This window comes from Prionailurus viverrinus, chromosome A1, assembly GCF_022837055.1.
Source record: "Prionailurus viverrinus isolate Anna chromosome A1, UM_Priviv_1.0, whole genome shotgun sequence".
Lineage (NCBI taxonomy): Eukaryota > Metazoa > Chordata > Mammalia > Carnivora > Felidae > Prionailurus > Prionailurus viverrinus.
The window spans coordinates 181,347,395-181,375,343 of record NC_062561.1 but is presented as its reverse complement, the minus strand read 5'-3'; the positions used below and the strand labels follow the sequence as shown (position 1 = coordinate 181,375,343).

The following is a 27,949-nucleotide window of genomic DNA, read 5'->3' as shown; positions in this document are numbered from 1 at the left end:
AATGTTCTGTGTATATCTGTTAAGTTCATCCAGTCCAATGTGTCATTCAAAGCCATTGTTTCCTTGTTGATTTTCTGTTTAGAAGATCTGTCCATTGCTGTAAGTGGGGTGTTCAATTCCCCTACTATTATAGTAGTATTATCAATGAGTTTATATTTGTGATTAACTGATATATAAATTTGGGTGTATCACATTTGGAGCATAAATGTTTACAATTGTTAAATCTTCTTGGTGGATAGACCCCTTAATTATGACATAATGCCCTTATTAATCTCTTGTTACAGTCTTTATTTTAAAATCTGGATTGTCTGATATAAGTATAGCTGCTATGGCTTTCTTTTGGTAATCATTATGCCTGATAGATGGTTCTCCATCCCCTTTTCAATCTGAAGGTGTCTTTAGGTCTAAAATGGGTCTCTTGTAAACAGCATATAGATGGATCTTGTTTTTTTATCCATTCTGTTACTCTTTTGATTGGAGTGTTTAGTCCATTGACATTTAGAGTGAGTACTGAAAGCTATGAATTTATTGCCATTATGTTGCCTGTAGAGTTGGAGTTTCTGGTGGTGGTCTCTGGTCCTTTCTAGTCTTTGTTGCTTTTGGTCTTTTTGTTTTTATTTCTGGTTTTTTTTTTTTTTTTTTTTTTTTTTTTTTTTTTTTTTTTTTCCCCTCCTCTCAGAGAGTCCTCCTTAAAATTTCTTGTAGGGCTGGTTTGGTAGTCACAAACTCCTTTAATTTAATTTTTGTCTATCTCAGAAACTTTATATCTCTTTCTATTTTGAATGACAGCCTTGCTGGATAAAGAATTCTCGGCTGTATGTTTTCCCAATTCAGAACATTGAATATATTTTGCCACTCCTTTCTGGCCTGCCAAGTTTTTGTGGATAGGTATGCTGCAAACGTGATTTGTCTTCCCTTGTAGGCTAAGGACTTTTTTCCTTTGTGGCTTTTATGATTCTTTCCTTGCCTGAGTGTTTCATGAATTTGACTATGATACACCTTGTTGATGGTTGTTTTTTGTTGAATCTAATGGGAGTTCTTTGTGCTTCCTGGATTTTGATGTCTGTGTCTTTCCCCAGGTTAGGAAAGTTTCCCACCATGATTTGCACACATAAACCTTCTACCCCTTTTTTTTTCTCTTTTCATCTTGTGGGATCCCTGTGATTCTGATGTCATTCCTTTTTAATGAGTCACTGAATTCTCTAATTCTTATATCATTCTCTTTTTGCCTTAGTCTCCCTCTTTGTTTTTTTTCCTGTTTCATTGTTCTCCATAAGTTTTTACTCTATAATGCTGATTTGCTGCTCTGCCTTATCCATCTTTGCTGCTGTGGCATCCAATCAAGACTGTAGCTCAACTATAGCATTTCTTATTTCACCCTGATTAGCTTTTACTTCTTTTATCTCCTCAGAAAGGGATTGTAATCTATTTTTAATCCCAGCTAGTATTCTTATTATCTTGATTATAAATTCTGGTTAAAACTTCTTGCTTGTATCTGTGTTAAGTCCCTGGCTGTCATTTATTCCTGTTCTTTCTTTTGGGGTGAATCCCTTCATTTTTGTCATTTTGAAGGAAGAAAAGGAATTAATAAAGTTAAAAAAAAAAGTTAAACAAAAACAACACAAAAAATCAAATAAAGGATGCTAGATCCTAGGTGTGTTTTGGTCTGGTTGTTGAAAGAAACTTGATAGAGAAAAAAGGGCAAGATAAGAAAAGGAAAAAAGGAAAACGTTTGAAAATTTGAAAAAATGAGTAGAATAAAATAGAATAAAATGAAATGGAAATAAAATAGAATATAAAAAATTTACAAACAATAAAAAATATAGTAGATAAAAATTTTTAATAAAAATGGAAAATGAAATTTTTTTCTCTTTCTGTATTCAAGTATAAGAAAAGAAAAAAACAGATGGACCAGCAAACAGAATCAAATATGATTGAAATTACATCTGGTTTCCCCTTCATAGTCAAACTATGAAGCACTTTATAGTCCATAAACTAAGCAGGCAGAGAGACTTGTGTTCTTCAAGATCGTGGTTGACCCAGTTGGGTGGGACTTAGTGTAACAGCTCCGTTCTCCAGTAGGTGGCGCTGCTTAACTAACTGGGGTGGATTGTTGTGGTGCCTGTAGGCATGTATGCTTATGTGCCGGAGGTTTGAAAATTGTCAACCAGCTACCCAGTCTCTAGTATCGACTCTGTGCTCTTCCCGACAGGCAATTAATCACCCCTCCTTTGTCTCCAGCTTCCATCCACTCCCCTCTTCTACACTGTCTGTAACCAAGCCATCAGGCTGCCAGGGGGCACCTCCGTCCTGACTTTTATCTCAGATGGGGCTGCGTTTCCCAACACCTCACTTCTGAGGGACTGTGACCTGTTCTGACCCTCTGGGGGAGGGTCTTACTGAGAAATGGCCAGGTGCGGGCCCGCCCCCAGGAACATTTGGGAGACTGTGCTGCTGCTGATGCCCAGAGACTGTGGCCAGGCACCATCCTGCCCCAGAAAATGTTCATGTGATTGTGTAGCAGCAGTGTTTCAGGGACTACGGCAAATCACAACACTCATCTGGTGCCAGGCTTCACCCTTAATGTCCTCACTCCAACACCAGCGAATGTGGCCATTCTCTGGGGTCCACTGGGACTTTTGCCTGTGGGGAGGCTACACTGCCTCTACCAAATGTCTTCCCAGCAGGGGAACCGCCTCTCCCTATGTGGCTCAAGGACCTCTCGGATCTCGCACTTTGCTTTCAGGGATTTGTTCTTCCTACCAGAGCGCTGCCAGGTATTGAGCTGTGGAGTTCCAGGTTCTGCACTTCCCCTGTTTATAGAGTCTTAATGGAATTTAAACCCTCTCCTTTCTCCTCCTTTCTCCTCCTTTCTCCTCCTTTCTCCTCCTTTCTCCTCCTTTCTCCCTTTTTTGTTCAGTCCCTGCCCTGCGGCTGTTTCCACTCTTACTTTTTCTCTCTAGCTGGTTTTGGGGGGAGGTGCTGCTTTTCCTGTACTTTCCCCCATCTCCCTCCTCTCTCCGCAAGCAAAATCCACTCCCTGCGCTCTGTGGCTTCTCTCTCTCCCAGTTCACGGTGTTGCGTTCCTGCCGAGTTCTGTGGTTCAGGTTGTGCAGATTGTTGTGTTAATCCTCAAATCAGTTTTCCAGGTGTGCAAGATGGTTTAGTGTTGATCTGGCTGCATCTCAGAGATGAGAGATGCAAAGAAGACTTCCATCTTGCTCCACCATCATGGCCCCCCCCCTCTTGTTTCTTAATGTAGGCATTTATTGTCATGTGCTTCCCTCTTAGAACTGCTTTTCATGTATCCCTAAGTCTTGGCATGTCGTATTTCCAATTTCATTTGTTTTAAGGTCTTCTATTTTCTCCATTGATTGTATAATGTGGCCTGTGGGTTGTTCAGTGGCATGTTGCTTAATGTCCACATTTGTGAATTTTCTAACTTCTTGTAATTGATTTCTAGTTTTGTACCGTTGTGGTTAGAAAAGATGGTTGATATGATTTCAGTATTTTAAACTTAATAAGACTTGATTTGTGGCCTAAACTGTGACCTGTCCTGAAGAATGTTTCATAACTCCTTTAGTAGAATGTATAGTCTGTTGCTTTTGGATGGAATATTCTGTATATGTCTGTCAGATCCATCTGGTCTAATGTGTGATTTAAGGCCAATGTTACTGATTTTTCTCTCTGGATGATCCATCCATTGATGAAGGTGAAGTATTAAATCCCCCAACCATTATTGTATTGCTGACTTTTTAATCCCACTAAGTCTGTTAATGTTCACCTTCTATGTTTAAATCTCCTGTGTTTTGTGCAGAATATTTATAAATGTTCTACCTTGTCTGATTTACCCTTTTCATTATATGTAATGACCTTCTTTGTGTCTTATTACAATCTTTGCATTAAAGTCTAATTTATCTGATAAAAGTGTAGCTACTCTAACCCTTGGTTTTCATTTGTATGGAATATCTTTTTCTATTCCCTGCACTGTCTGTGTGCTCTGTATAGATAGAGTGGTTTAATGAATAAAAAAATTCTTTTGATCGGATAATTTAGTCCATTTATATGTAAAGTAATTATTGATGCCTATTGGCATTTTTTTTTTCTGGCTGTTGTGTAATTCCTTTCTTCTCTTGCTCTCTTCCTTTGTGATTTGATGATTTTCTGTAGTGTTATACTTAGATTCCTTTATTTTGTCTGTCTACTATAGGTTTTGCTTTGTGGTTACCATGAGATTTATATAAAGTGATTTATAATCTAAACTGAAAAATTTTGAATGTATTCTAAAGTTGTACGTTTTTACTCCCCCCGCTCCCATCTTTATCACAATTGTGATATCACAATTTACATTTTTTATCTTGGGTATCCATTAATTATTGTAGTTATAGGTTTTCTATTACTTTTGTCTTTTAACCTTCATGCTGGGTTTATAAGTGATTGACCCACCGTCTTTACAACATCACATTATTTGGAATTCTATATATTTATCCTTCCCATGAAATTTATACTTTCATATGTTTTCTTGTTGCTAATTAGTACCCTTTCATTCCCACTTGGAGAATCTCTTTAACATTTTTTGTAAACTCAGTCTAGTGATAATGAATTCCTTTTAGCTTTTGCTTGTCTGGAAAACTTTATTTCTCCAATTCTGAAGAACAACTTTGCCAGGTAGAATATTCTCGGTTGGCAGATTGTTACTTTCAGCACTGATAGAACTGCAAATGTAAGCCCTGCTGTCCACCAGAGTCAGGTGATCGAGGATCATCCCCTGGGTGGTAGCCACAAAAAAAAAAAAAAAAACAAACAGGGCACCAGACATGTGCACCAGCTCCTTTCTGGGAGACAATGGTGGTCCGGAGCACCTGCCCTCCAATGTCTCTGTAGAAGGACTATAGTCAGCCCTTAGATGTGTGTTTAATTAGAAGCTTGCCCTTGAGACTAAAGCTATGAAGATAAGCTAATTGGTCTCTTTCATAGAAAGATTGGGAGCCTCAATCTATTGCCTCCCACTGTGCCCTAGTGTGTAGCCAGTTAAGAACTCTTTCTCCATTTGTTACAGTCCTGTGGGACCCATGAGTGAAAGCCCCACTGACCAGCAGAGTCAGGTGATCAAGTTGTTCCCTGGGCAATAGACACAGAACTGGGGTACCAGATGGGTGCATAAACTCCTTTCTAGTAGATACCGGTGACTTGGAGGCAAGCAGAGGGAGAGTGCAAAGATGGTACCTACTGGCCTCTGTCTTTGGAGAATATATCAGTAGGTCCCTTACATATGTTAAATCAGATGCCTGCCCTTCAGGCTGATGCTTTAACATAAGTCTCTTACACAGAAAAACTTGTCACTTTTCTGTCTCTGTGCTAGGCTCTGGGGTGGGTGGGTCTACAGGCACGAGCCCTTTAAGAACTATTTCTCAGTTTGCTATAGCTTCGTGGGTCTTGTAGATGTGAGCCCTGATGCTTTTCAAAGCTAGATGTTTTGGGGACTCACCCCTCAAGTGCAGGTCTTAAAAATTGGGGTGCCAGATGTGGATTTCAAACCCTTCACGCCTCAGTGAGAAGCTCAAGGTTGTTACTTTCCTCCTGATTGTGGGTCTCTGTGCCAAGGGGTAGAATTTATGGTAAGATTGTGTCTCAGCCTCTCCTACTTGTTTGGATATGGGTTTTTTTCATGTTCACCTGATGTGAAGGAGTGGGTCAAGTAATTTTTGGGTTTCTCTCAGTGGAAATTTTTCCATATGTAGTTGTAGATTTATTATGTCTGTGGGAAGAGATGAGTTCAGGATCCTTCTGTGTTGCTATCTTGAACTGGAAACTTGTCATAGTTTCTAATTCCTTGTGAGTAATTATTATCTGCAATTTTTGCCCACCTAGCATCTATTACTTCTTTTCTTTGGGGGAAACACCTGTCCTCACCTTCAACTACCTGTTTTTGGCTCCAGGGATGATCATGTGATACAGGCTTGGCCAATCAAGAAGTCTTATTGTTTTGCCCATAATGTCTGGTTCAGTGATGGACATTTACCTGAATCCAGGCCAGTCAGTGGCAGTGACTTTGCTGAGATGTCTCTTGGGGTTATTGGAAAAGAGAAGCCCTTTTCTTCTCAACTTGAAATTAGTAGTTTGTACTGCTTTCATTGTGTGGTGGCTGAGAGTCACTTTGCCAACTCTCTAGGGAGACCTTCATGGGAATGAAGCCAATACAGAAGAAAGCCAAGCATGCATGAGAGACCAGAGCCCTTATGACATTGTATTGAGCTCCAGGATACATACATCTCTGTCTGATTCAGTGAGAATGATCTTAGATTTTCCAATGACTTGAGCCTACATACTCCTTTTGTGGCTTAAGTTAATTTGAATTGCTTTTTGCCACTTGTAATCTACAGAGCCTTGATTATGTCAAGTATTGCCATCTTTGTTTTTTTAGAAGGAGAAACTGAATCTCACAGTGATATTGCTAAAATCAACAGCAAGATAGGGGAGAAGATGTGGAGCTTTCTAGGGCCAATGAGCTGGAGTTGGACAGAGGCCTGCTCTTATCACCTAGACCTTACTCCAATCCCTGCTCTCAAGGATTGCCTCTCCTCCTCTCTTTCTGCAAATGTGGATATTTACAGGGTCCATTTACAGAGCTCTGGTTGGGCAGAGAGCCTGTCCTATCCCTGTAGCAATTTATAAGATTACTCTGAGTGAGCAAGGTTACTCTGACAACCAGTTAATCCTATCATCCTTACTGGGAGTTGGCCCAACATCCCCTGCCCCATCTTGAAGTTGGGCTGCTTAAGCCTTTTGACCCACACTTTCTTTGCTTACCTTTGACATTCCACAGACACATCCATGGTCCTCATGTCTTTATTTGATAACCTTTGCTGTTCTTCCTGCTGGGACTCAGCTGAGGGATAGAGTTCCAAGAAATAGAAAAAACATTTTTATTAATCCTATTCATTTTTCTGCCTGTAGCAGGTCCAAAGGTGAATGTCCCCTGCTCTGCCATATTTTATGTGTCACCTAAGCATAATAAATCCATAATCCACTGTTCACCCATTTGCAGTGACTGAATGGTAAGGACAGAGTGGCAAAGGAAGGATGATGGTGGTACCTCGTTGCCAGGAATGTTTTGGTCCCACATCAATAACTGTGTTTTAAATACAAGTATACATCACTAGCTTGCTATGTATTCTCACCAAGAGATCATGTTCCCCTGAGGAGGCCTATTTGTTACCTATTTAGCATTTTTGCCCCTTTCTTCCCCCCCCCCTTTTTTTTTACCCCCTTCTTCCTTTGTAAATAATTCCGTTCAGGTGTTACAGGAAGGAGGTGATTAGTCCAAGCCAGAGTTTCTCAGTCTTAAGACTGTTGATATGTTGGCAGGATAATTCTTTGTTATGGAGGCCATTCTGGGCATCATAGGGTGTTTAGTGGCACCTGTGGCCTCCCACTAGATGCTAGTAGTTCCCCTGTTCTAGTCCTACAATATAAAATGTCTCTAGACATTACCAAATGTCTCCTTGGGGGCAATATCTCTCTCAGTTGAGAAGCTCTGCAATTGACATAAAAGGGAAATTTGACAGATCAGTAGAACTATAGGCCCCCAACCTGGGAGGAGGGGCTGTTTTGTCTAAGCTTGGAGAGTGGAAGCTGTAGGTTCCTGGCCAGCAGCTTCTTCTGGCAGAGATGCCCAGGCAGCCTGACATAATATGTGTCAGCACAAAATCTCCCCGCTTTCATTTCAGATTCTTTCAAGCTGAAAGCTTTGAAGCTAATATCAAGGGCATCTTGGTAGACACTCAGGGCCTCCAGACTGTATGGCCCTGCTTGCTATGGCCCAGGAACAACAGGCCTGGGCCCTTTCCTATATTTGGTGCATCTGTTGCCCACCAGCGTCTTGCTTCCTAATGGTGTTTTTCATGGAGATATAGGTCTATCTTCTAGGGAAGCAGAAATGGTCCTCAGTCAGTTGGTAGTGGCCTCTAGATCCATGACATTCTTTATTTAGAAAGACCATTGGCTCCCAAGGTTGTCCCAGGGCTGGGAAGCTGAAGGGTGAGTTCTGTCTCCACCCTCACCCCTGAAAGCCCTCTCATAGTGCTGTCTCACTCATGTCATCACCGCTGGCCTACTAAGATGCTCAAGCTCTCTACCTCCCTTGGATACACCTGTGTGCGGGCAGATTATCTAGTGAGCACTACGGGGTCAGTCTTCCTCCTTCCATTTCTTGGTACTTCATCCACCCCCGTCTCAATTTGTCACAGAGGCTTTCCTTGACTTCACTGTGGAAAGTACCCACCAGTACATCTCTACTTTTTAATATTATCTGATATTATCTTTACTTATTTGTTGATTGACACTCAGTTAAGCTCCAGGAGAACAAGGTCTTTGTCTTGATCATCTTTTGTGTAGTCTTCAGTGCCTAGACCAGTACTGGGCACATAGATGTTCAGAAAATGCTTAAGAAAGAATGAACAAAGGAGGGGATTTAATTAGGCATTGGAGTGCCCAGGACAAATCTTCCTCCACATCTTAATAAGTGTTCTCCACACTGGAGTGGCATCTTTCCCCATGACCCTTGACAGTCTGTGACCATACAAATCACATGCCCTGCAGACTTTAAGCCATGTGTTGGGCCTTCTCTCCCATGTCTCTTGGGAACTCTGGATCTCTTTTTCCCCACTTCATGCTTCAAGAAACCAACTGTTTTCACTAACTCCACACCAGACTTGCCCAAACCCCATGAATTACAGTAATCTTTGCCCCAGGGAGTGAAGGTCAGCAGTAAAAATAAAACACACACCAGGGAGTAGGGCTGAACTTCTGGTATTCACAAGAGCATCTAAAGGCTCTCCTGTGACTCATCCATTTATTTTAATGACATCAGAATATGACAGTCTGTTGCATAAAAAATGTACATTATTTATCCCATAGCGGTGAAGTGGCACTATAGCATTGTTTTTAAAAACATCTTAAAAATTTTTCCTCTTAGAATCTATTGTTGGGTTAGAGAAATAAGCTTTGCCAAATGCCCAATTCTGTCTTTGCTTCTCTGGCTAGCTGGCATCTTTCACCAACTTTCCCCAAGCATTTCCTTTGGCACTAATCCAGACTAGAATATATGGGTAAGTGTCACCAAACCATGCCATGCCCCAGCTTCCCAGACATCTGAGTGCACTGTCCAGGAAGGGTGGGGGGGGGGTACTTTCCTGGCCACCTAGAAGGTATTACAGGGTCTTTCTCAAATTTCAGTCTTCCTGGATGCCCATGGTGGAGTAGCAAGAAGAATGATGGCCTGGGTAGACACCAGGGTCTCTTCTTGTTTCTGGTGTTAATTTGTTCGATGACCTTGGTCTCTGGTTTAGACCTTCCATTTCTCTGATTCTCAGGTTTATCACTCATCAGGGATTCCCTCAGGTTCCTTCAGCTTTAATACTGAGACCCTGTGAATTTTGAGGGGCAAGCCCATTTATGCTAGGGGCTTCTTACAGCAAAGTCAATGGGTGGCTTCTTGGCCTTAGGGTTCAAAGTAGCTTTGTATATGGTGGAAGGCAAGGTTGGCTCCAGCCCCATCCTGGCCACTCCTGGGTTCCTAAGGGTCATTCTGGGGGATTACCTCTCATTCTCTGGCCTTGGGTAATCTCTTTCCCTTTCCTTGCCCCCTCTTCCTTGTCCTTTTTCTGAAGTGTCAGACTCTGGTTCCTTTCTGAAATTGAAAAGGCAAAGCCATCTTCTACATGGAGCCTGTTGGCATGTCAATAGCAGCAACAACAATGGTAATAACATCTTACGTTAAAGGTTTTTAGTTTACACTTTACAAATAACTTTTAAATACATCATTTCATCAGCCATTTTAGGATCTCTTGGTTGAGTCAAAGGGATTCTCCCTTCTCCTTTGCCTGATTCCTGCTCAGGGCGAAACAGAGCCTAATCCCCCTTTTCACATGTGTACATATCCACACACAAACACTGAACCATACTTTTAAGCATGCAAATTACCTCACTGAATGTTTCTTGCCCTCTGGGACTTTGTTTCTAAAATTTGGCCATTGAAATAAGAGTTTTAATCTCTATTTGTTAGAGAAACTTCCTTTTGGGGACAATTTTCTTAATGATATTGTTTAGGCATTTCATAAAGTCAGGGTTTCCAAAACTAAGGGGAAGACTCAAAATCCCCCTCAAGCTACACTAAGAACCTGGTCCTTTGTGGCTGACTGCTGCTGAATTCAGGATTGGGCCCAGGGCATGATTGACAGAGGCAGGACTTGGGTTCATTGGGGGAGCCAGAGGGAAAGCTTGCAGCCTGGTGAGTCCTCCCAGAAAAGTCAGTGACCCTGAGGTGGGCTCTCAAGATGGCAGGCTGAGTGGGCTTTATGTCATGTGGAGAGAGGCCAGCTAGGAGTATTGGTGGTAGAATAAGCCTAGAGTTTACCTGCCTGGGTGGGGTGGGCTGGCAGAGCATGAGGGATAGGGAGGGGTGTTGGGCAGATCTCAGGACAGAACTTTTGAGCTACCACAAAGACTCTGGGGACCCACCTGGAAATCAGCATTGTTTAGCCACAAGAAACTGAACAACTGGGAGCCCCCAAGCCGTTCTGGGTGGTGGGACCCTGTCTCTCCCAAGCCTGTCTTGACTTTGCCCCCAGTTCTCTTCCTAAAACACAGCATGTCTTTCCTTCCCCCTGCTCAAAAACCCCGCTGGGTCCCTGCATTCTAGCTCGCCACATGTGGCTCTTAGTGGCTGAACCTCTGCCTTTACATCTTCCCCACTGACTCCTATTCCCCAGTGAGCATCCCACCCTCCTGCCCCCTCCCCGGACCTCTGACTGTTCCCGACATACTGGGTCTTTTCCTGTTTCACTCCTTTTTAACAGGCTATGCCCTGGGCGATTAACTCCCTTTCTCAACCCCCTGGCAAACTCCTGTTCATCCTTAAAGATCCAGAATTGGAGATTTCTAACTCTGGACAGCCACTTCCCTTGTTCATATTGCCATCAGGGAACTCCTATAATAAAGCAGTTGTCCCATGATTGTTTTTGCCCTGGACTGTAGGATTCTTAAAGGCAGATGTTTCTTTCCCGTGAGGAGTAAGTTCTGGAGTTAGGCTACCTGGGCCTAAATCCTGGCTCTACAGTTTATTAGGTGCCTGCTCTTGTGCAAGTTCCTGAACTTCTCTGTGCCTCAACTTATTCAACTGGAAAATGGGTTAGTAATGTCTTTGCTGCAGGGTTGTTTTGAAAATTAAATGAATATTATATACATATACACACATATACCTATATGTGTGTGTATATAATATAGAATGGTATCTGATGTGTAATGTAGTAAGTACTAAATGAATCTTTTACTATTTGAAACAAATCCATCATGAGGTACACTAAGTACCTGGAATATAATCTAAGTATGCATATTTTTAAGTAAGTTCTTCCATTTAATTTCTCCCTCCCTTCTTTCCCTCCCTCCCCACCCCTTCTTTCTCTTCCTCCTTCCCTCCTTATTTGCCACTTGCCTTGTGCTCTTCCATCTTTTCTTTTTCTCTCCTGATTCTTGGAGCCTTTGGCCCACTGTTGGTGCTCACAGAACCACTAGGCTTCCTCTGGGGACACTCGATGCTGGAAGGTCCTTTGAGCCCCACACTCTCCTCCCTGACACTTCTGCAAGGGAAGCTCCCAGGGGAAAGGAGGGATGAGTGAGAGATGGGCAGCTGAGCCCTGGAGCCCTCTGCACTAGACTGAGTAGGGAGAGAGGCCAGGGCAAGTCTCCATCAGGAGGTATGCCTTTGCTCTCCTAGAACTCTGTTTAGAAGCTTTGGATACTGGGGGAACAGAACAAGGAATGGACATGAGCAGGAAAAATAGCAGTAAAGAACATCTACTTTCTTCTCCTGGTAGGGCTTGTCTGATGAACTTAAACTACCTGAATTTCTCCTGTTTACACCATTCTGGAGAAGGAATCTAGAACTTTTGAGTCTGGCTCTTCTACTTATCAGATATGTGGCTTAAGACAAGACACAGAGTTTGAGAGAGGCTTTGGTTTCCTTGTCCGTGAAATGGGGCTAAACGGCTTTACCCTTCTCATGGGGGCAGGGGTTGCATGGATAAAATAAGGTGTGGTATGGATATGCGTTGGGAAGTGTTGCAGATGGGCAAGCACTTGTCATCAATATGACGGTGGTCTGGAGGATCTGGTGGCAGAGGCTTGTGCTTCCCATAGGAAGATCCCCCAAGAATTTTCCAGAGTCATACTTGTACCCAGGCCGTGGGCAGGCTGGGCTCCTGGCTACCTGCTCTCCCATTACTGCATTCTAATGTGAAATTCGTGGGACATTGGAGGGAAGAGGACGGTGCACAACTTTCCAAAGGAAGGACCGGTGGTTGGGGCCTGAGGAGACTGCATAATCCCTTCTTCCCTTGACTCACCTGGAGAGGGTCAGGAAAAGAGGTGGTGTTTTAAAATTTGGCAAAACAGGCTCAGATGAAGGCTGTGGCAGAGTTTCGGATAGCCCTGTGGTGGAAGCCAGGGCCAGCCTGGAGGGAGAAGAGGGCCCAGACCCCGCTGGTGGCCTGGGGCAGATGGGGGCGGCAACTGTGAGTCTGAGGTGGCCGGGGTGCAAAAGCTTGTCCTGGAAGGATGGGCCTCGGCAACCAGGACTTAAAAGCTGGGTGCTTTTAGGGAAGAGAAAACAGTCATTAAAGATAAGAAGAAACAAAGAAAAATCTTTTCCTTCTCTTCCTCTTATCATTCCTTTTCCTGAGCTCAGTAAGCAGGTCTTGGTATCTCTGCTGACATGATACTGTTCCATCACATTAAAAACTTCCTTCTTCCTCGGACAGGCTATCACTTCTTTATTCTTATCCTTTTGTTTTAAAACATTTTTATTAGTCTTTTTTTTTCTTAAAATTTTTAACAGCGGTTTATAAAAACACGACAAATACACAACACAAGACTTGGTAAAAATAACTCACTATATGGTACATATACTCAGACGGTGTGATATATTTATATAATAAAAGATGAAAATAGTCACTTTCCATAATAAAAATAAGTTCTATTTTTTGTTTATTTTACAATATACTTAATATTCTCTTCTGCTTCCTCTCCAGCGCCCGCTTCTTCACCTCGAGTCTCGAGGGGGTCCCACGTGGCTGTCGCAGCCCCACGAAGCTGGAGTCTGAGAGGTGGGGGGCAGAGGGCCTTAGGAACACGCGCGGCAGCCACACTCCAAGTGTCTCTCCACCTCTTCCACAAACGAGGAGCCGTCTGTGCACTGGAAGACGTATTTCCGCCGCTTGCTGCGGGTGGGCCGGCAGCACTGCAGCCCACAGCCCCCACGACACTCCATCACGGGCACTTTGGAGGCTGTGGCGCAAGACGCATAGCCTTTCTGGCGGCGGATCACCTCTCGGACTACCTCCCCCAGGCACAGGCTCTCTGCAGAGGGTAGAAAAGGTAAGGTCAGGGCATCGGCAGCATCGACGACAGGCCAGGGCCATTTCCTGGGTAGGCTGTTGGGAAACACTTGAGGTGTAAAGACCATTTGAATGTCTTCAGTCATCCCTCTGTCTCCCACCTGTTACCTTCCCAGTGATTCCACAACTATGAAGGCCTTTCCTGGGCCAGGCTCTCTACGGGATTTATGACTAAGCCCTGAGGATCTAATGGTGACAAAAACAAGCCCCATCCTTTCCTTCAAGGAACTCCAAGACCAAACTCGATGTGGCAAAGTAGTAGACGGGGGACTAACTCCTGTGCCCCAGTTTTGATGTGTCACCTAGACTTAGAAACTGAGCTAAATGTCACCATTAAAAACCCCAGGAGCTTAAATATTGGGATTTCTGGTTTCACAGAAAACCAGGAAGTGTCTGGTTTGCCCCAGTCACCACTGGTGCAGCATCTAGGTCTGTTCACTTCAGCGATGACAGAATTAGTAATGATAAACAGAGGTGGATGCTCCATAGGAACAGAACGTGGCAAACAGCCTGCTGCAGCCCAGGGGTGTGGCTCTGGAAAGTGCTGCTGGAGGTGAGACCTGCTTGGAGTTTCATCTTCTGACTGTACTGTCCCTATGACATTGGGAGGAGGGCTGCAGCAAGGCACTGAGGAAGACCGTACTGAGCTTAGAGTTTGGCTTTGGCCATCAGCCAGACCCTCACTATCCCTGAGCCTGTCTCCTTGTCTGGAAATGGTGATACATTTCCCTGTCCTTCCTATGCCTCACAGCTTATGAGCCTCAGAGGAGACTGTGAGTGAGAAAGGGCTTTATGCATTTTAATGAATTTTGTTAAGCTTGATATAATTCTTCTAAATTATGAGATTGTTACAAGGTAATGAGTGTATGAGTGTAGGAATGTGGTTGGCGAGAGACCAGATGTGGCAACATGTTAATTGGGCAATCTGGTGAAGGGAAGGTGGGAGCTCTTCATATTCTGGCAATTTTTCTGTAAATCATGTTTCAAAATATTTAATAAAAATTATAAAAACATCAGTTTTGGTTGAATAGTATTTCAACTAGATATAAATGTGAGTGTCCCTTAGAGACAAGGTGGTCTGCCTAGGAATCCAGTGGTAGGGAGGAAGACTTCAGTTTCCACGCAGGAAAATAACCCCCTGTGGGGAGGTGAATTTGAATTCTAATACAATCTAGTCTTAATTTTCCTGTTTGAGTTTCCTTCAATATTAGCACACTACAGGGGTGCCTGGGTGGCTCAGTTTAACCATCCAACTTTGGCTCAGGTCATCATCTCACAATTTGTGGGTTTGAGCCCTACCTCAGGCTCTGTGCTGAAAGCTCAGGGCTTGGGGCCTGCTTCGGATTCTGTGTGTCCCTCTCTCTCTGCCCCTCCCCCACTTGCATTCTGTTTCTCTCTCCCTCTTAAAAATTTTTTTAAAATGCATTACAGGGGCTGGGGGAGGGGAAGAGAGTAAAGAGGGTTTGAACTGCTGTGTTGGGGGGCTAATTTGTTACAGAGCAATAGACAACTGCTGCAGCAATGTAGGGTATTGCCCCCATTTTCAAAATGAAAGAGGCTTTTCTAGAAAGCGGCTGACAAAGGTCATGCAGCCTCCAGGTGGCACAGCCGGAATTCAAACTTCAGTCTGGCTCTGGGGTCCAGTTCTGACCCCTGCACCCTTCTCAGGTTCCCCCTCCTGGGCCCACAGTAGACCCACCTTGCTCGCAGTGCTCCCCACTAAAGCCAGGCTGGCACAGACAGTAGGGTTCCCCTCGATCTGAGATGTGGCACTGCCCCTGGTGACACTTGAAGGCCAAGCAGGCGTTGGTGGAGTCGTTCTTGTGGTCACACGTGGGCCCCCCGTAGCCCTCTGCACACTTGCACACATACGAGGTCCCGGTTGCTACACATTTCCCATGGCTGCAACTGTTGGCAGAGGAGAGAATGAGAAGGGGCAGAGACGGAGCTGCTGGAGGCTTTCTCCATCCAGCCCAGCCAGGGACCAGGCTCTGACCAGCAGGCCCAGAGCTGTGGAACCTTAGGTCTTCTCCATCCCATGGTCTGTCCTCTGCTAGCCCAGCGGCTGAGCAGCAGTCTTGTCTTACTCTGCCACAGCTGGAGGCTCACATCACCCAAACTCCACTGCCGTGACCATGAGGCTGGCTTGCTGTTCTCTAGGCATTAGAACTCACATATCCAAGCGGAAGGTCACAGCTCAGAACATTTTAATTGCCCTATCTTAACTGATAGCAATGGAACTATTATCAACACCATCAATGGTGCCAGGCATGGGACTAAGTGCTGTATACCTGGCATCATTCTTATTTTCTACAATCACCTCTCCTCTGCTGCTTCTATGTAGAAGACAGTCTTATCCACATCTCCTAGATGGAGAAGTTGAGGCTGAAATTCACCCTCAGTCCACTTGCCAAGCCAAATGCTCATGGGGCTGCATCTGCCCAGGGTCATGTAGGTATGTGCTGTGGCTCTGGACAGGTTCTAAAGGGTCACGTGGCAGAGACCGGTGTTCTCAGCAAGGTCCTCACACACTGAGGTCTCTAAGTGGGACCTGCTGTTTGGCTGTGTAAGCTCCTGACCTCTTAAGCAGGACCTGTGGACAGTCTGACCACACTTCCTCCAGCTTTTATCAGTGCCGCTTCTTGGGTGGGGAAGGGGTGGCGGGAGGGACTGAATCCAGGCAGGGAGTCTAGGCTCTCGGGACACTGACCTGTGGCCCAGGCAGGGGTCGCGGGCCTCCTGGTCGCACAGCGGGCCGGTCCAGCCCGAGTGGCACTCGCACACCACGCTGTCCTTCTCCACGGAGCGACACAGGCCGTGCTTGCACACGGTGCAGGACTTGCAGCCTGGTGAGACCCCCAGGGACTGCGGTGGGAGGGCCTTGAAGTCTTGCAACTCGTTGTTGATGCGCACCTCGTGGATGCAGCCATGGAAGCCGCCCAGCGGCCGGTCCGTGCCCTGGCGCAGGGCTGAGAGGCCCGTAGAGGTGGGGATGCCTGGGGGAGGGGCGCCAGCACAACTGCCTGAAGACCCTTCCCTGCCCACCAGCCCAGACTTCCCCTCAGAGCAAGGAGGAGGTCTCTACGTGCTCACAGTTAAGTGCTCACAGCTCTGGGCCTCTGCTGTTCAGATGGAGGGAATGGACCCAAAACCTGGGACCTTGTCCACAGAAGGACTTGTGTCCTTTTTCCTACACTTTGACTCTTAAAAATGTGAATTTGTTACCAACCTATTTTAAATATAGAAAATTTCTAAAATCTCTATTTTGGGTTCGTCTAGAAAAAAGGACGAGCTGGCTAGTCACAGGGCCACAACTAGCTGGATGGAGGAGGCCCACCCCTCTAGGCAGGGAAGGGATGGTGCCTCCCATTCTTCTACTGTTCCCACCAGGTCCTCCTGTCCCCATCCCTTGTTCTACCCTGCACAGCACTAGGCTGGAGAGCTAGAGTTTGGGAGAGAAGGGGTTTGGGCGAGCAGCCTTGATCTGTGGAAACTTGGGGATCTTCACAGGGGGACAAACTGTGTCCCTTCTGGGACTGCCCTTGCCTGAAGACTTTCCCTGGACCCCTGGCACCTGGACTGGCTGTTAATACAGATTCCTGGGCTCCTTGGCAGGGATGTCTTGGGAATCTCTGTGCTGAACAAGCTGCTCTGGTGACTTTTTTTTTTGCACATAACCCTTTGACATCTACAGGTCCTGGACTGCACTTCAGGTCTAGGCACTGCCAGAGAGGTGGCTACTTCTTTTTGGCCTTTGTATGACTTTAATCTCAAACATGTCCTACATGCATCACATGAGCCTCCCAGTATCTGACATGGTGGCAGAGCAGAGGGAACATGACCCCTGCAGATCATGGGGCTTGGACTCTGTCTCTATTTCCTCCCTCCCCATTCCACCTTTGCCTCTTCCCACCATCATTCCTGAACCACTTGTGCTTCCCAGAAGGAGCCCTGTCTTCTCTCCTCTCCTCCTCCCCATGATCTGGCTTACTTGTCACTTCCTCCAGGAAGCCTTCCGTCATTTGTTTTGGCAGTGGATGCTGAGAGTAGGGGAACCCCAGCCAGTGGGCCTGGGTGTGGGTACCTGAGCACAGGTCGGGGGTGTAGGTGGTGGGGATGGGAGGGGAGAAAAGCCTTACCTCCGAGGTAGAGGGGGCTGTTGATGCCTACTGCCGGCTGCTTCTGGAGCTTTCCCAGGCTCTTCGGGGCTCCTTTATCCACCACCAAGTTCAGGGTCTGATTTAGCATCACCAGCTCCACACTGTGAAACTGTCCGTCATTCACTGTCTCCACACTGGGCAAGAGAAAAGGGGTGAGAATCAGAGGGATTGCTTTATGCTTTCTGTAGCCAGGCCCTGGGTTGTGAACGTGGCCAGCATTTGAACTTGGCCAACCATGAAGCACAAGTGGTTCATGGTTATCATTATTGGTTTGCATTCCTTTCTAGTATTTTACAGAGGTAAGCAAACTCCATCCTCCGACCACCTTCTCAATTTTTGCTCTCCTGCATGCCACTGGAACCATTATTTCCTTAAATTTTTCTTCAGTTGCTCCATTTCCCCCTTAAACACCAGTAAGGATATAATAAGGCCAACGTTCTTGGAAGGAATACTGTCCACGAAAAGACTATTTCAGTATGATGTATATATTTTTCCTAGTACATATGAAAAAAGTGATCTCTCAGTTAAAATGTCACCAGTGTCTTTGTCCCACCTAAATTCGTCTCATGCACCATCAGAAGTATGCACGCCATATTTGGATTAATATTACCACACAACACTGCTTCACGTGTTTACAGAATTATAGAAACGAGGAAACAGAAATTCAGGGAGGTTAAATAATGTTCCTAAGTCCCCACAACTAATAAGCCATAGGCTAGGGATGTACACTGAGGTGCATCTAGCCTCAAAGCCCACATGCATGCCCATTTCCCATTGCCTCCCTCAGTACCAGCAGGCAGTCACCAAGGGCTTATGAGACACAAGAGCTAGGCACAGGGCTAAATGGTTCTCTGCTATTATTTGAACCTCACCATCATTCTATGAAGTGGTGTCAGATATCCCATTTCACAGCTAAGATGACTGAGGCCCAGAGAGGTTAAGGGTTTGTCTGAGGTCATCCAGCTAGTATGTTCCAGAGACAGAATTCATAGGCAAAACATTTGACTCCATAAAGTTCTGCTCTTTCCACTACTTGATCCTCGGCTGGGCCTGGGAGAGAGAAGTGAGCGCAGGTGATAGGTATTGGAGGATATGGTACTCCTTCCCTGAAAATGGCTCTCTGAGGAGGACGCTGAACTCTGTCTTAACCATTCAAATGTGGGTGGTGAATATGGAGGCTCCCTCTCCCCTTGAGTTCTCCCTGGCAAATCCCCAGTAAGTTGGATCCAACAAGAGGATCCTATGCCAGAGGTGGCACCGATTACCTGGGAGGCAGGGACAGCTTCAATGACTGACCTGGAGTTAGAAGTCTCAGCAAAGAGGTGAGAGAAATGCTTGGGAGAAGAGAGGATAAATTGGGGTGGGGTGGAGAAAGCATGGAGTCTGTCCTAGCCCCTTTTTCAGTGGGTGTGGCCACTCAGCGAGTGTGGTCACTCAGAAACAGAACCCCTCTGGGTTTCCGGTCTTCTCATCTATAAAAGGGGGAGAACAACCTGACAGAATTACTGCAATGATCGAATCAGAGGAGGTACTTGAAAGTCCTTTCAAGACTTTGTAATTTACACTGTAAATTATTGAGAAAATGTGACCCATTATCACTAGTGTCAGAGTATTAATGACGATAAGAACCGACCATTGCCTGCAAACCTCCTGACTCCTGCTCTTGTGCTGATCTCTGGGAGAAAGTGCTGGTAGAGGGGGGCACGCAGGAGCCCAAGACCTTCCCAAACCCATCATGAACTTTCTTACTCTTCCATCTACCTATCATCCAACCATCATCTATCCTTCCAACGACTTGTCTCTCATCCATCCACCTACTCGCCCACCGAGACCAGTGGCAAACAGTACAGACATGTACCATCATGAGCCCACATTTCCTTAGCCTCTCCTTTAAATCAAACCACCAACATAGTAGTGTCAGGTCAGGTCAAGAAATAGGGCAGTGGGGTGTGGAGTGATAGCTAAGAGTCCATTGGAGGATCTCATTTGTGATGGGGAGCCAAGAAGCCATAGAAGATGGAGCTGTTCTATTTCAGTAGCTTCCAGCTACTCTAAGTAGTGAGCTAAGGATAAGGCAGAGATCTGTGTTCCTGCAGATGAGTTGATGATGGTGTCAGTGGGGGAATGAGGGCTGGTGTGCAGAGACCACAAACTCTGACCTTGAGCCCTAACACAGTTTTTTAAACATACATGCAAGAACATGCAGCTGTATCCCTAAACCATTTGGTAAATTGATGCTGTCCTGAAAGAGCTCCCCCTCCCCTGAAGTGTGTAACTAATGCTGGGCAGCCACCTGTTAGAGAGGAGTTGTAGAGAGGCTGCAGCTCTGGGTGGGTGGTCTTGGCATTCCCTTCCAATATTAAAATTCAGGGAGTCTGAGGCAGCCACTATCCCATTATAAACACCCACAGACACAGTGAGCAAACACATACCACTAACCCCTTCCTGGCCACTTGCTCCAAGTCCGTTCCTTTTTTCCTTCCTGCACTCCATGCGCTGGTCCAGGCCCTGGTGCTCTTCCATGGAGGGTCCCAGCCTGGAGACAGTGGTTTGGCAGGAGCCGCAGGAGCCGAGAGGACTGTGAGACCACCCTTCCTGCCCCCAGTTAAGTGCTAGGCTCCTCAGTGCCTTAGCCACTTGGCTGTGTGGAGAGCCTCTCTTGATTCCCATAAGGCAGGCCCCTTCCTCCAGCTATACCCTTCAGCTAGTTCATGCTCAGGAGTTGGAGAGATCTGATATCACACTGGGTCCTCCAGCTGAGGGACTCTTGGCAAGCCCACTTACATGCTATGGGATTGGTGATGATGTTGACCTCACTGAGTTCTGATTGACAACACAGGGCCCCTGACACCTGGCAAGCACTCAAAGGTGGAATGATGATTTCTTCCACCCTGATCCTGGGCTTGGAGGAGCTGGGTGTGGCAGGAGAGACGAAGTTGGGGAGCAGGTTACTGGACCTGAAGGAACTCTTCCACTGATTCTCAACCTTCCAGCTGCCCAGGGCTTTGAGTTTCTGTCTGCTTCCACTGGCTCATAACCATATCTGAGGAAGGCACTCATGAGAGCCACATTTTACAGAAAGGGAACCTAAGTAACTTGACCAAGGCCACATTGCTAGAAGTGGTGGAACTGAGGTTCAAAGTCAGTATGGATTCCAAATCTAAACCTCCCATAACCCACGCCAGTAGGTGCTCATGGGTTGACAGGTTGCCTTCCTGGCACATCTTTACTGGGATCTCCTGGAAATGATGCTAAAGCCAATGGTTTTCACACTGTAGGTCCCTGGAGGGGACTGCAGGCTGTGATTTCTCACTGCCATCTAACAAATCAGGATGGCTCCATTTCTACCTACTTCCCTGCCTCCCCCCACCTTTTAAATCTTGGCCTTTGAAGTGTATAATGAGAAAAATGACTCTGCTGCTATAAGAAAAAAGATTGGGGTAAAAAACCAAAACAAAACAAAAAACTCCAACTCAAACCACCTGCTGTTAACTCTAAAAGAAATGATCCCACTGTGGTTCCAAGCCTCCTAAATCATCTCCTGGAGAGAGATTTGGGGATTACAGGGAAGACTCAGTGGGGCTCTGAGAGTCTTTCCCAGTATGTACTGGGCCACATGAACCAGCATCCAGTGGGAGGTAGAGAGCACTGGAGGTGTCAGAGCTAGCTGGGTGGCTTCTGTGTGGGACCGGCATGAGGACATGTGGAGTTCTATTCTGCTTTTAATATCAACAGTGGGAGTGTGTTGGGTGCTACAGGACTATGCACTGTGCTACTCTGTGTTAAGCGCTTGACCTGCATTCTCTCATTTAACTCTAACAAGCCCCTAAACAAGACATACAATTTTTTTGCCATTTTAGAGATAAGAGGCCTAAGGCTTGGAGACTTAAGGTGTCCAGCTCAAAGACTTAAAGTGGAAGTGGTGGAGGCAGACTGAAACCCAAGCTCCTAAACCAGGGACCGTACTTCCCTGGGGAGTGAACGGTTGGTGGGCCATTCCTCCAGGTGCTGTTGGGCCTGCTCACCTGGGTGCTGAGTTGTGGCCACTAGGTGGCAATAGAGCCTCGCAGAATCAAATAGTCCCTGGGATTTCAGTTAAGCCAAAGTCAGAGACTTCAAAGTCAGAGACTTCAAAGACTGCAGGGCAGCAGCTCCCCAACTCCTGAAGCACCATGGCCCCAACTCTCTCTTGCTCTGGCCTTCATGCCCCAGCACAGTGGGAACATGGGTTCTGGTGGGAGCCTGACCTGGGTTTGAATCTCAGCTCCACCATTTACTGGTTTGTGTGCTTTAGGGCCAAAAACTTCACCTGAGCATCATGTTTCTCATCCCTAGAACAGGAGTGATGACGCTTACCCTAGGGCTTGCGGTGAGGAGCAAGTGAGACAAAGACCTTGGCAATGGATGGGACTATGGTAAATAAGACTCAGGGAGCATGTGTGATGGTCCAAAGAGAGCTCTCTTGTGGTGTTTGGCCAACCTTTGAACACTGAGCTATTTCACATGGAAACCCTGAGTTTCTAGTGCTCCTTGATGATCTGCATTCCCACGGGGCAGCATCTGCTGGGGCAGAGGTCAGCTGTCCCTTTGGACAAGGCCTGTGCTCCCCAGGCTACCACACTCCTCACACTCCCACGGAGACCTCAGTCTGCTTTCCCCAGGTTGGTTCCCTTACTTGGCCCCTTGGCCTCGCTGGTAGGAAATAGTGCCTGAAGTTCCTCTGACAAGTCTCAGAACTACAGAACAGTGCAGCCTGTTCCCATTCTGGGGCAGGCAGGCAGGGGCAAAGACAGGCTTTTCTGTGTATTTGCCCTGGAGCCTGGGGTCAGACCTTGAAGCACCAGCACTCCCCTGTGGCTATAGTTAGGCAGATGAATCAAACCAGGCTCCCACATAGAGGAGGCTCAGAATCCTGCTGCTCCAGACCTGTGGTTCCCTGCTGGGGGCACTGGTGGTTCATTATCACTCTGGGGCTGTCCATGGGGCCTCAGTGGGCAGAATTTTGCAAGCTGCCAACTCCCCTGATTATTACCTTTGGTTTGGCACCCTGGCCCTGAGGCTAAGGAGGCCTTCCTAGGTGGCCAGGGGTCACCACAGTGATCCTGTGCCCTCTATTAACCCCAGTCCCACACAGTGTGGCTTCTGTGCATACTGATGGGCCTCCCCCAGCCCAGTGCCTTCTGGAAAGGCAACCTGTGGAAATGCTTGTCAGCCACAGCTGAAGCCTCAGCTCAACATTACCACTTCCTCCAGGGAGACTTCCCTAGTCCTCCAAGCAGAAATGTCTGCTCCCATAGCATGCACCCGTGTCTTCTGCAAGACCTATTTTATTCTGCCCATGTGACTATTGCTTGTTTACACACCTGCCTTCTTCCCTGGACTGTGTTTTGCTTAACTCTGGGTCCCCCACACTTAGTCCAGGACCTGGTCCATGCAAGGTGCCTGGGAGAGGTTTGCTGAGTGAAGGAGTGCACAACTGGGGCAAAGCCAGTGCTGCCACGCAGAAGACTGGAAGCAAACCCATTTTAAATAATGGGATTTCTGGAGACTTGGGCCCTTCAGGATTGTGAGCTGAAGGGCACTAAGAGTCTGTCACTAGGCTTTGCCTGTGGGCATGGGCATACTTCACTGGGTTCCTCCTGTGGATAAAAGGAAGAGCTGGGGTCTCCCCAGGGCCCCCTATTAACCCTCAGCCGACTGACCCCCTGACAAGGGGAGAGAGTAGTTCTATAGGGGAAAGTAGTTCTCTGGGTTCCTATTTCACAACCTGGTTCAGACAGCAGAAAAGCATTCCAACATTCTTACCAACAACGTCACCCTTTTACCAAACCACCCCCCCCAGCAGCTAACATCAGTGTGAGGGAAGACCTAGGCTCTGCTGGGATGGGCTCTGGACAGAGCCCAGCCCCATCCCCAAGCCTGGCTGCCACCTTCTGTCCTTGACATGCTCATGTAAAGGCTCAATTTGCCAAGCACTTTCTCATCTGCCAACCCTCAATATCCAAACCGCCCCCCCCCCCATCCTGCCCTCCTCTTGCAGAAGTATGTCCTATTATCCACAGTACACAGGGAAGGAGACTGAGGCAAGAGGTCGAATACCTTGTTCAAACCTGGATGTGTCTGATACCACAGGCTGTGTGACAGGCTGCCCCAGGCCCTGCACCCAGGCTCTCTGTCCACTTGGCCCATGACCAGCGGCTCCAGAAACACAGATGTTGGGAGGCCCTGACTCCAGGGAACTCGTGAAGCCACTGGTGACAGCTCCTTCTCCTGGCATCTATTGTACCCAACTGTCCTAGCATGGTCAGTGATCCCTCCACCCACCCCTGCTGTGAACCTCTGCTCTGGTCGAACCCCCTGTGTTTTCCCCTAGGCTTGCCGGTGATGTACCCTCAGCCTGTTTGCCCACCTGTTCTCCTGCTCATATAAATTCTCCCTCTCATCAAGACCCAGCATAAATGGTTTCTTCTCCAGGAAGGCTTCCTGTGTGAGCTGGAAAGAATCAGGCTTGTGCAAAGAATCACCTGGAAGCTCCCTGAAACAGATGGCTGGGCCCTACCCCAGTGCTTCTGTCAGTAGGTGTGGGGTGGGGTCTGAAAATGTGCCCATCTCACAAGTTCCTGGGTGCGTTGCTGCTGCTGCCCTGGCACCACACTTTGAGAACCACTGGTTTAAACCAATGGTTCTCGACTGGGTTTGTAGGTGCTGTTTTGGGGGTTTTCATGAGAGGAAGTGTGAAGCAAGAAGCTTGGCTCTCTCCAGCCCCTGCAGGACAGTTTTGCTTCTGTGTATTTAATATTCTTGAGTTCAATAGAAAAGTTTTGATTGAATAAATGATTTAGTCTGAAAACTGCTGCTCTTCCCCAATCCTAACCAATGTGCTCCTGCTTGCAGAGGGGAAAGGCTGGCCTCGGGATGCGGGCCCTTCTCATGCACGGTGCTCTCCCCCCAAGGAATGGCTCTCCTGCCTTGGGCAGTTTTATGTGATTTTTAGGTGTAACACAAACATTTCTCATCTCAATGGTTATTTTTATAATTATTACAAAATATTTATGACTAAAATGATTTTTTGTGTTTAGTACTTACTCCGCTGAGAAGTAGAAACAAATCTAACGTTGAGCTAGCATATCTGTGATTTCACAGACGATATTCCTTGAGATGAAGCTCAGGGTAGAGAGTGAGCACATTTAAAGCCTATGTAAGGTAACCTGCTAAGTAACAGTATAGCTGACATACCATATTTTTACAAGCTTTTTGTAAAAATCAGGGCGATTGTTGGAAAGACTGAAGTTTAGGAAAAACCACCCTTCAGAACAGTTTGAAAGTCACTTAAGGAATAGTCCTGCTCCCTCGGTGCTCTGGAATTTCTTCCCCTTGAGTTGCATGCTAATCTCCCCCTGTTTTCTTTCTTAAACTAATAAAAGATGAGGATGACATTTTGAAAAGGGCACCTCATTAAGCAGCCTCATCCCCATTGGCACACACAGCTCTGCACGGTAGCCAGCTGGCCATTTATCTTATGGTAATGAGGTGTCATCTCCCTGTGGGGTCAGCCTTCATCTTCTGCCTCTTCCTCCAGCACCGCCCCTCTCCCTCCCACCAGCCGCTCTGAGTGTGTGTGCGTGGAGGGCAGCAGGGAGAAGAGGCATCAGAGTGGCCCTGGCATCTTCTCTCAGGGCAGGAAGCAGGAGGGAAGACGCAGGACCCGTGTGCATTGGCGGGAGGGGCTGTGGTCCTTACCTGTACACTGTGGTTGGTGGGGAGCTCAGACTGTCATAGACGAGCCTCACGTGGCCCTGGTACAGCTCCAGCGCGAGGGGGTCATTGTCTCCCTTGTACAGAAGGATGCCGTTGTCCTTGTCAGTGGCCACCTGGAGAGGCATGTGGGTTAGGGCTCCCCTGAGGACTAGCCTCCCCAACCCCCCCTCACAGAGACCTCTTCCGGGAGGCATCTTCTGAATGGACCCCAGATCTGAGTTCATGTCCCTATTTTTTCCTTTGTCTGGTCTGGAAATTGCTAGGAGGGCATATACTTCTACTCCAGCAAATGCTGATGGTGCAATTCAATTCAATAACTATTTAATGAGCACCCACTGTGAGCCACTTTGTTTATATATACACTTATAAGATAAATATAACACACACGCTATTTTAGTGTGCATGTGTGTGTGTGTGTATGTGTGTGTCAGGAACCCCAAGCTCTACTCTGGCCTCTCTCACCAGCATACAATGTAATCCCACCCAAATCCTTGCCCCTCTCAAGGCCTCCGCCTCTCTGTATAATCTCAATCATAAACAAAATGCTAACAATTACCATTTCATTCGGTGTTTACTATGAACTAGGCACTGTGTTAAGAGTCATCTGGGGAATTAAAAAAAAAAATCATTGTCTAGGCTTCACCCCAAACCAACTACATATGACTCTCAAGGTGGGGGAGGGGGCAGGCAAAGACAATTTTAGGCATTCTCCAGGTGATTCTAATGTGTTGCCAAGGCTGAGAGACACTGGTTTCAGAAGTTGCTGCCCAGAGGGCATACCCCGCTGCAGGGCTGGGGTTCTCTGACTAGCCTGTCCACTCCCATTGCCCAGCACAAGTGCAGCTTAAAGGAATGGATGTGGAGCAGGTGGTCTGATGGACCCTCTGGATGTCTGGGGCACAGGTGCTGCTCTGGTTAGCTGGGACCCAACATTCAGGTCCCTGGGTGGGTGGGATGCAGGGAGGAAGGAAGGAGGGCAATGAGGAGGACCCAGGAGGGGCTGACACACCCAGAGCTTCCTTCTTGTGTGTGTGTATGTGTGTGTGTGTGTGTGTGTGTGTGTGTGTGTGTGTGTTCAGGGTCAATGCTCATCTCAGACGCCTGCCCACTGGACTGGAGGCTCCATAAGGTGAGGCAGTTTGAGCTTTCTGTGCATTTCTGCAGCCCCAGTACCTGCAATGGTGCCTGGCATGCAGAGGCATGCAACAGATCTGTGTTGAACAAGTATTTTCACCATAAGCTTAAAGCTAGAGTGTCCATGAGCAGAAGGAGAGCAGGGCCGTAGTTAGTGCCATGTGGCAGGGGCCACTCACTGGGCTGCATCCTCCAGCTGTGTCTCTGGGGTCTTCCTCCCCAGAAAGCCTAGGGGCCAGGGTCTGCTCTTTCTCAGCCATATACCATCCTTGCTCCACCCTTCCCAGTTGCATTTGGGTCACCCAGAAATGCATTTTGGAATAACTTTGCTCAGGTCCACAGGTAAGGAACCTGAAAGAAGTTAGCTGGAAAAGAATTTGGTTCCTACTAAGTGGTTTTTCATTCCCTGAAAAAGGCCCTGCTTGTTTGTGCCTCTGGGCCTTTGTACATGCCGATGTCTCAGGCTAGATGGCATCCCCTCTTCATCCTGCTCTGCCAGCCCCTCATTCTTCTATCCTTCTCCAGGCAAACTCCTACTCATCCTTGAGATCTCAGTTTAGTTGCCACTGCCTCTGGGGAGCCTATCCCATTCTTGTCAGCGGGCGAGGGAGCTCCGTCCCACCTATGTGCTCCCACAACACCCAGAGTTGCCACTGGCCCCTCTGCTTGTCAACTTCCCCTGGGCAAGGGGCTCTGTCTTGTCCATCACTGAATCCCCATTGTTAGCACAGTGTCTGACATATAATATTTGAGTGAATATTTTCTAGATAAATGAATGGAAAAGGCTGCACGTGGGGACTGCTATTAGCAGTGAAAGCCAGTCAAGAGTTGTCTGTAGAACAACAGCTGTTCTCAGAACAACTGGAGCTTGGGGGGCACATAGGGGCGGGGCGCACCTGCAGGGAGATGTTGGCCTGGGGCCGGACCTTGGCGGAGGCTAGTTCCACGTAGGAGTCTTTGCCCACAAAGTTGACAGTGATGAGTTTCTCGCACCTCGGGCCGGCGAAGCCTGGGGGGCAGCGACAGGTCGGCTCCTGCTGTACCACGATGCACTGGGCCCCGTTCTGGCACTCATACTGGTCACAGGGACTGGTCTGAAGCAGGACCATGGGTGGGGGTTGCTCACAGAGGAGCCCGCTGTGGGGAGGGGAGAGGAGGGATGGAGGAGGGATGAGGAAAGAACAGTGTGGGGAGACAATCATAGTTATTTGGGCCAAAGAGCCACCAGCAGAGAGAGGGAAGAAAGATGGTAACTGGGACTTGTTCCAGTCCTACCACCAACTGGGGAAAAGCTTTTCCTTCCCTAAGCCCCAGTTTCCCCATTTTAAAAATAATAGGGCTGCATGAGAGTGCTGGCCCCCAAGTTTCAGTGTCATCAGAAACATCTGGATGAATTTGTTAAAAGCCCAGATTCTCATCCATCCATAGACGAGTAGATACACA

The 27,949-nt window shown here is 47.1% G+C and overlaps 1 protein-coding gene across 1 annotated transcript in view; it reads right to left on the bottom strand.

Annotated features, from left to right (window-relative positions):
• Positions 1-12,842: 12,842 nt before the first annotated feature.
• The window catches only part of SLIT3 (slit guidance ligand 3), a 594,639-nt gene continuing 579,532 nt past the window's right edge, over positions 12,843-27,949 (bottom strand). The window contains exons 31-36 of the mRNA XM_047873095.1: positions 27,403-27,643; positions 25,355-25,485; positions 17,594-17,748; positions 16,165-16,450; positions 15,154-15,362; positions 12,843-13,416 (exon numbers count right to left, since the gene is read on the bottom strand). Of these exons, the coding sequence (XP_047729051.1) occupies positions 13,181-13,416; positions 15,154-15,362; positions 16,165-16,450; positions 17,594-17,748; positions 25,355-25,485; positions 27,403-27,643 (1,258 nt within the window). The 3' untranslated portion in view covers positions 12,843-13,180. The remainder of the gene's footprint in view (positions 13,417-15,153; positions 15,363-16,164; positions 16,451-17,593; positions 17,749-25,354; positions 25,486-27,402; positions 27,644-27,949) is intronic.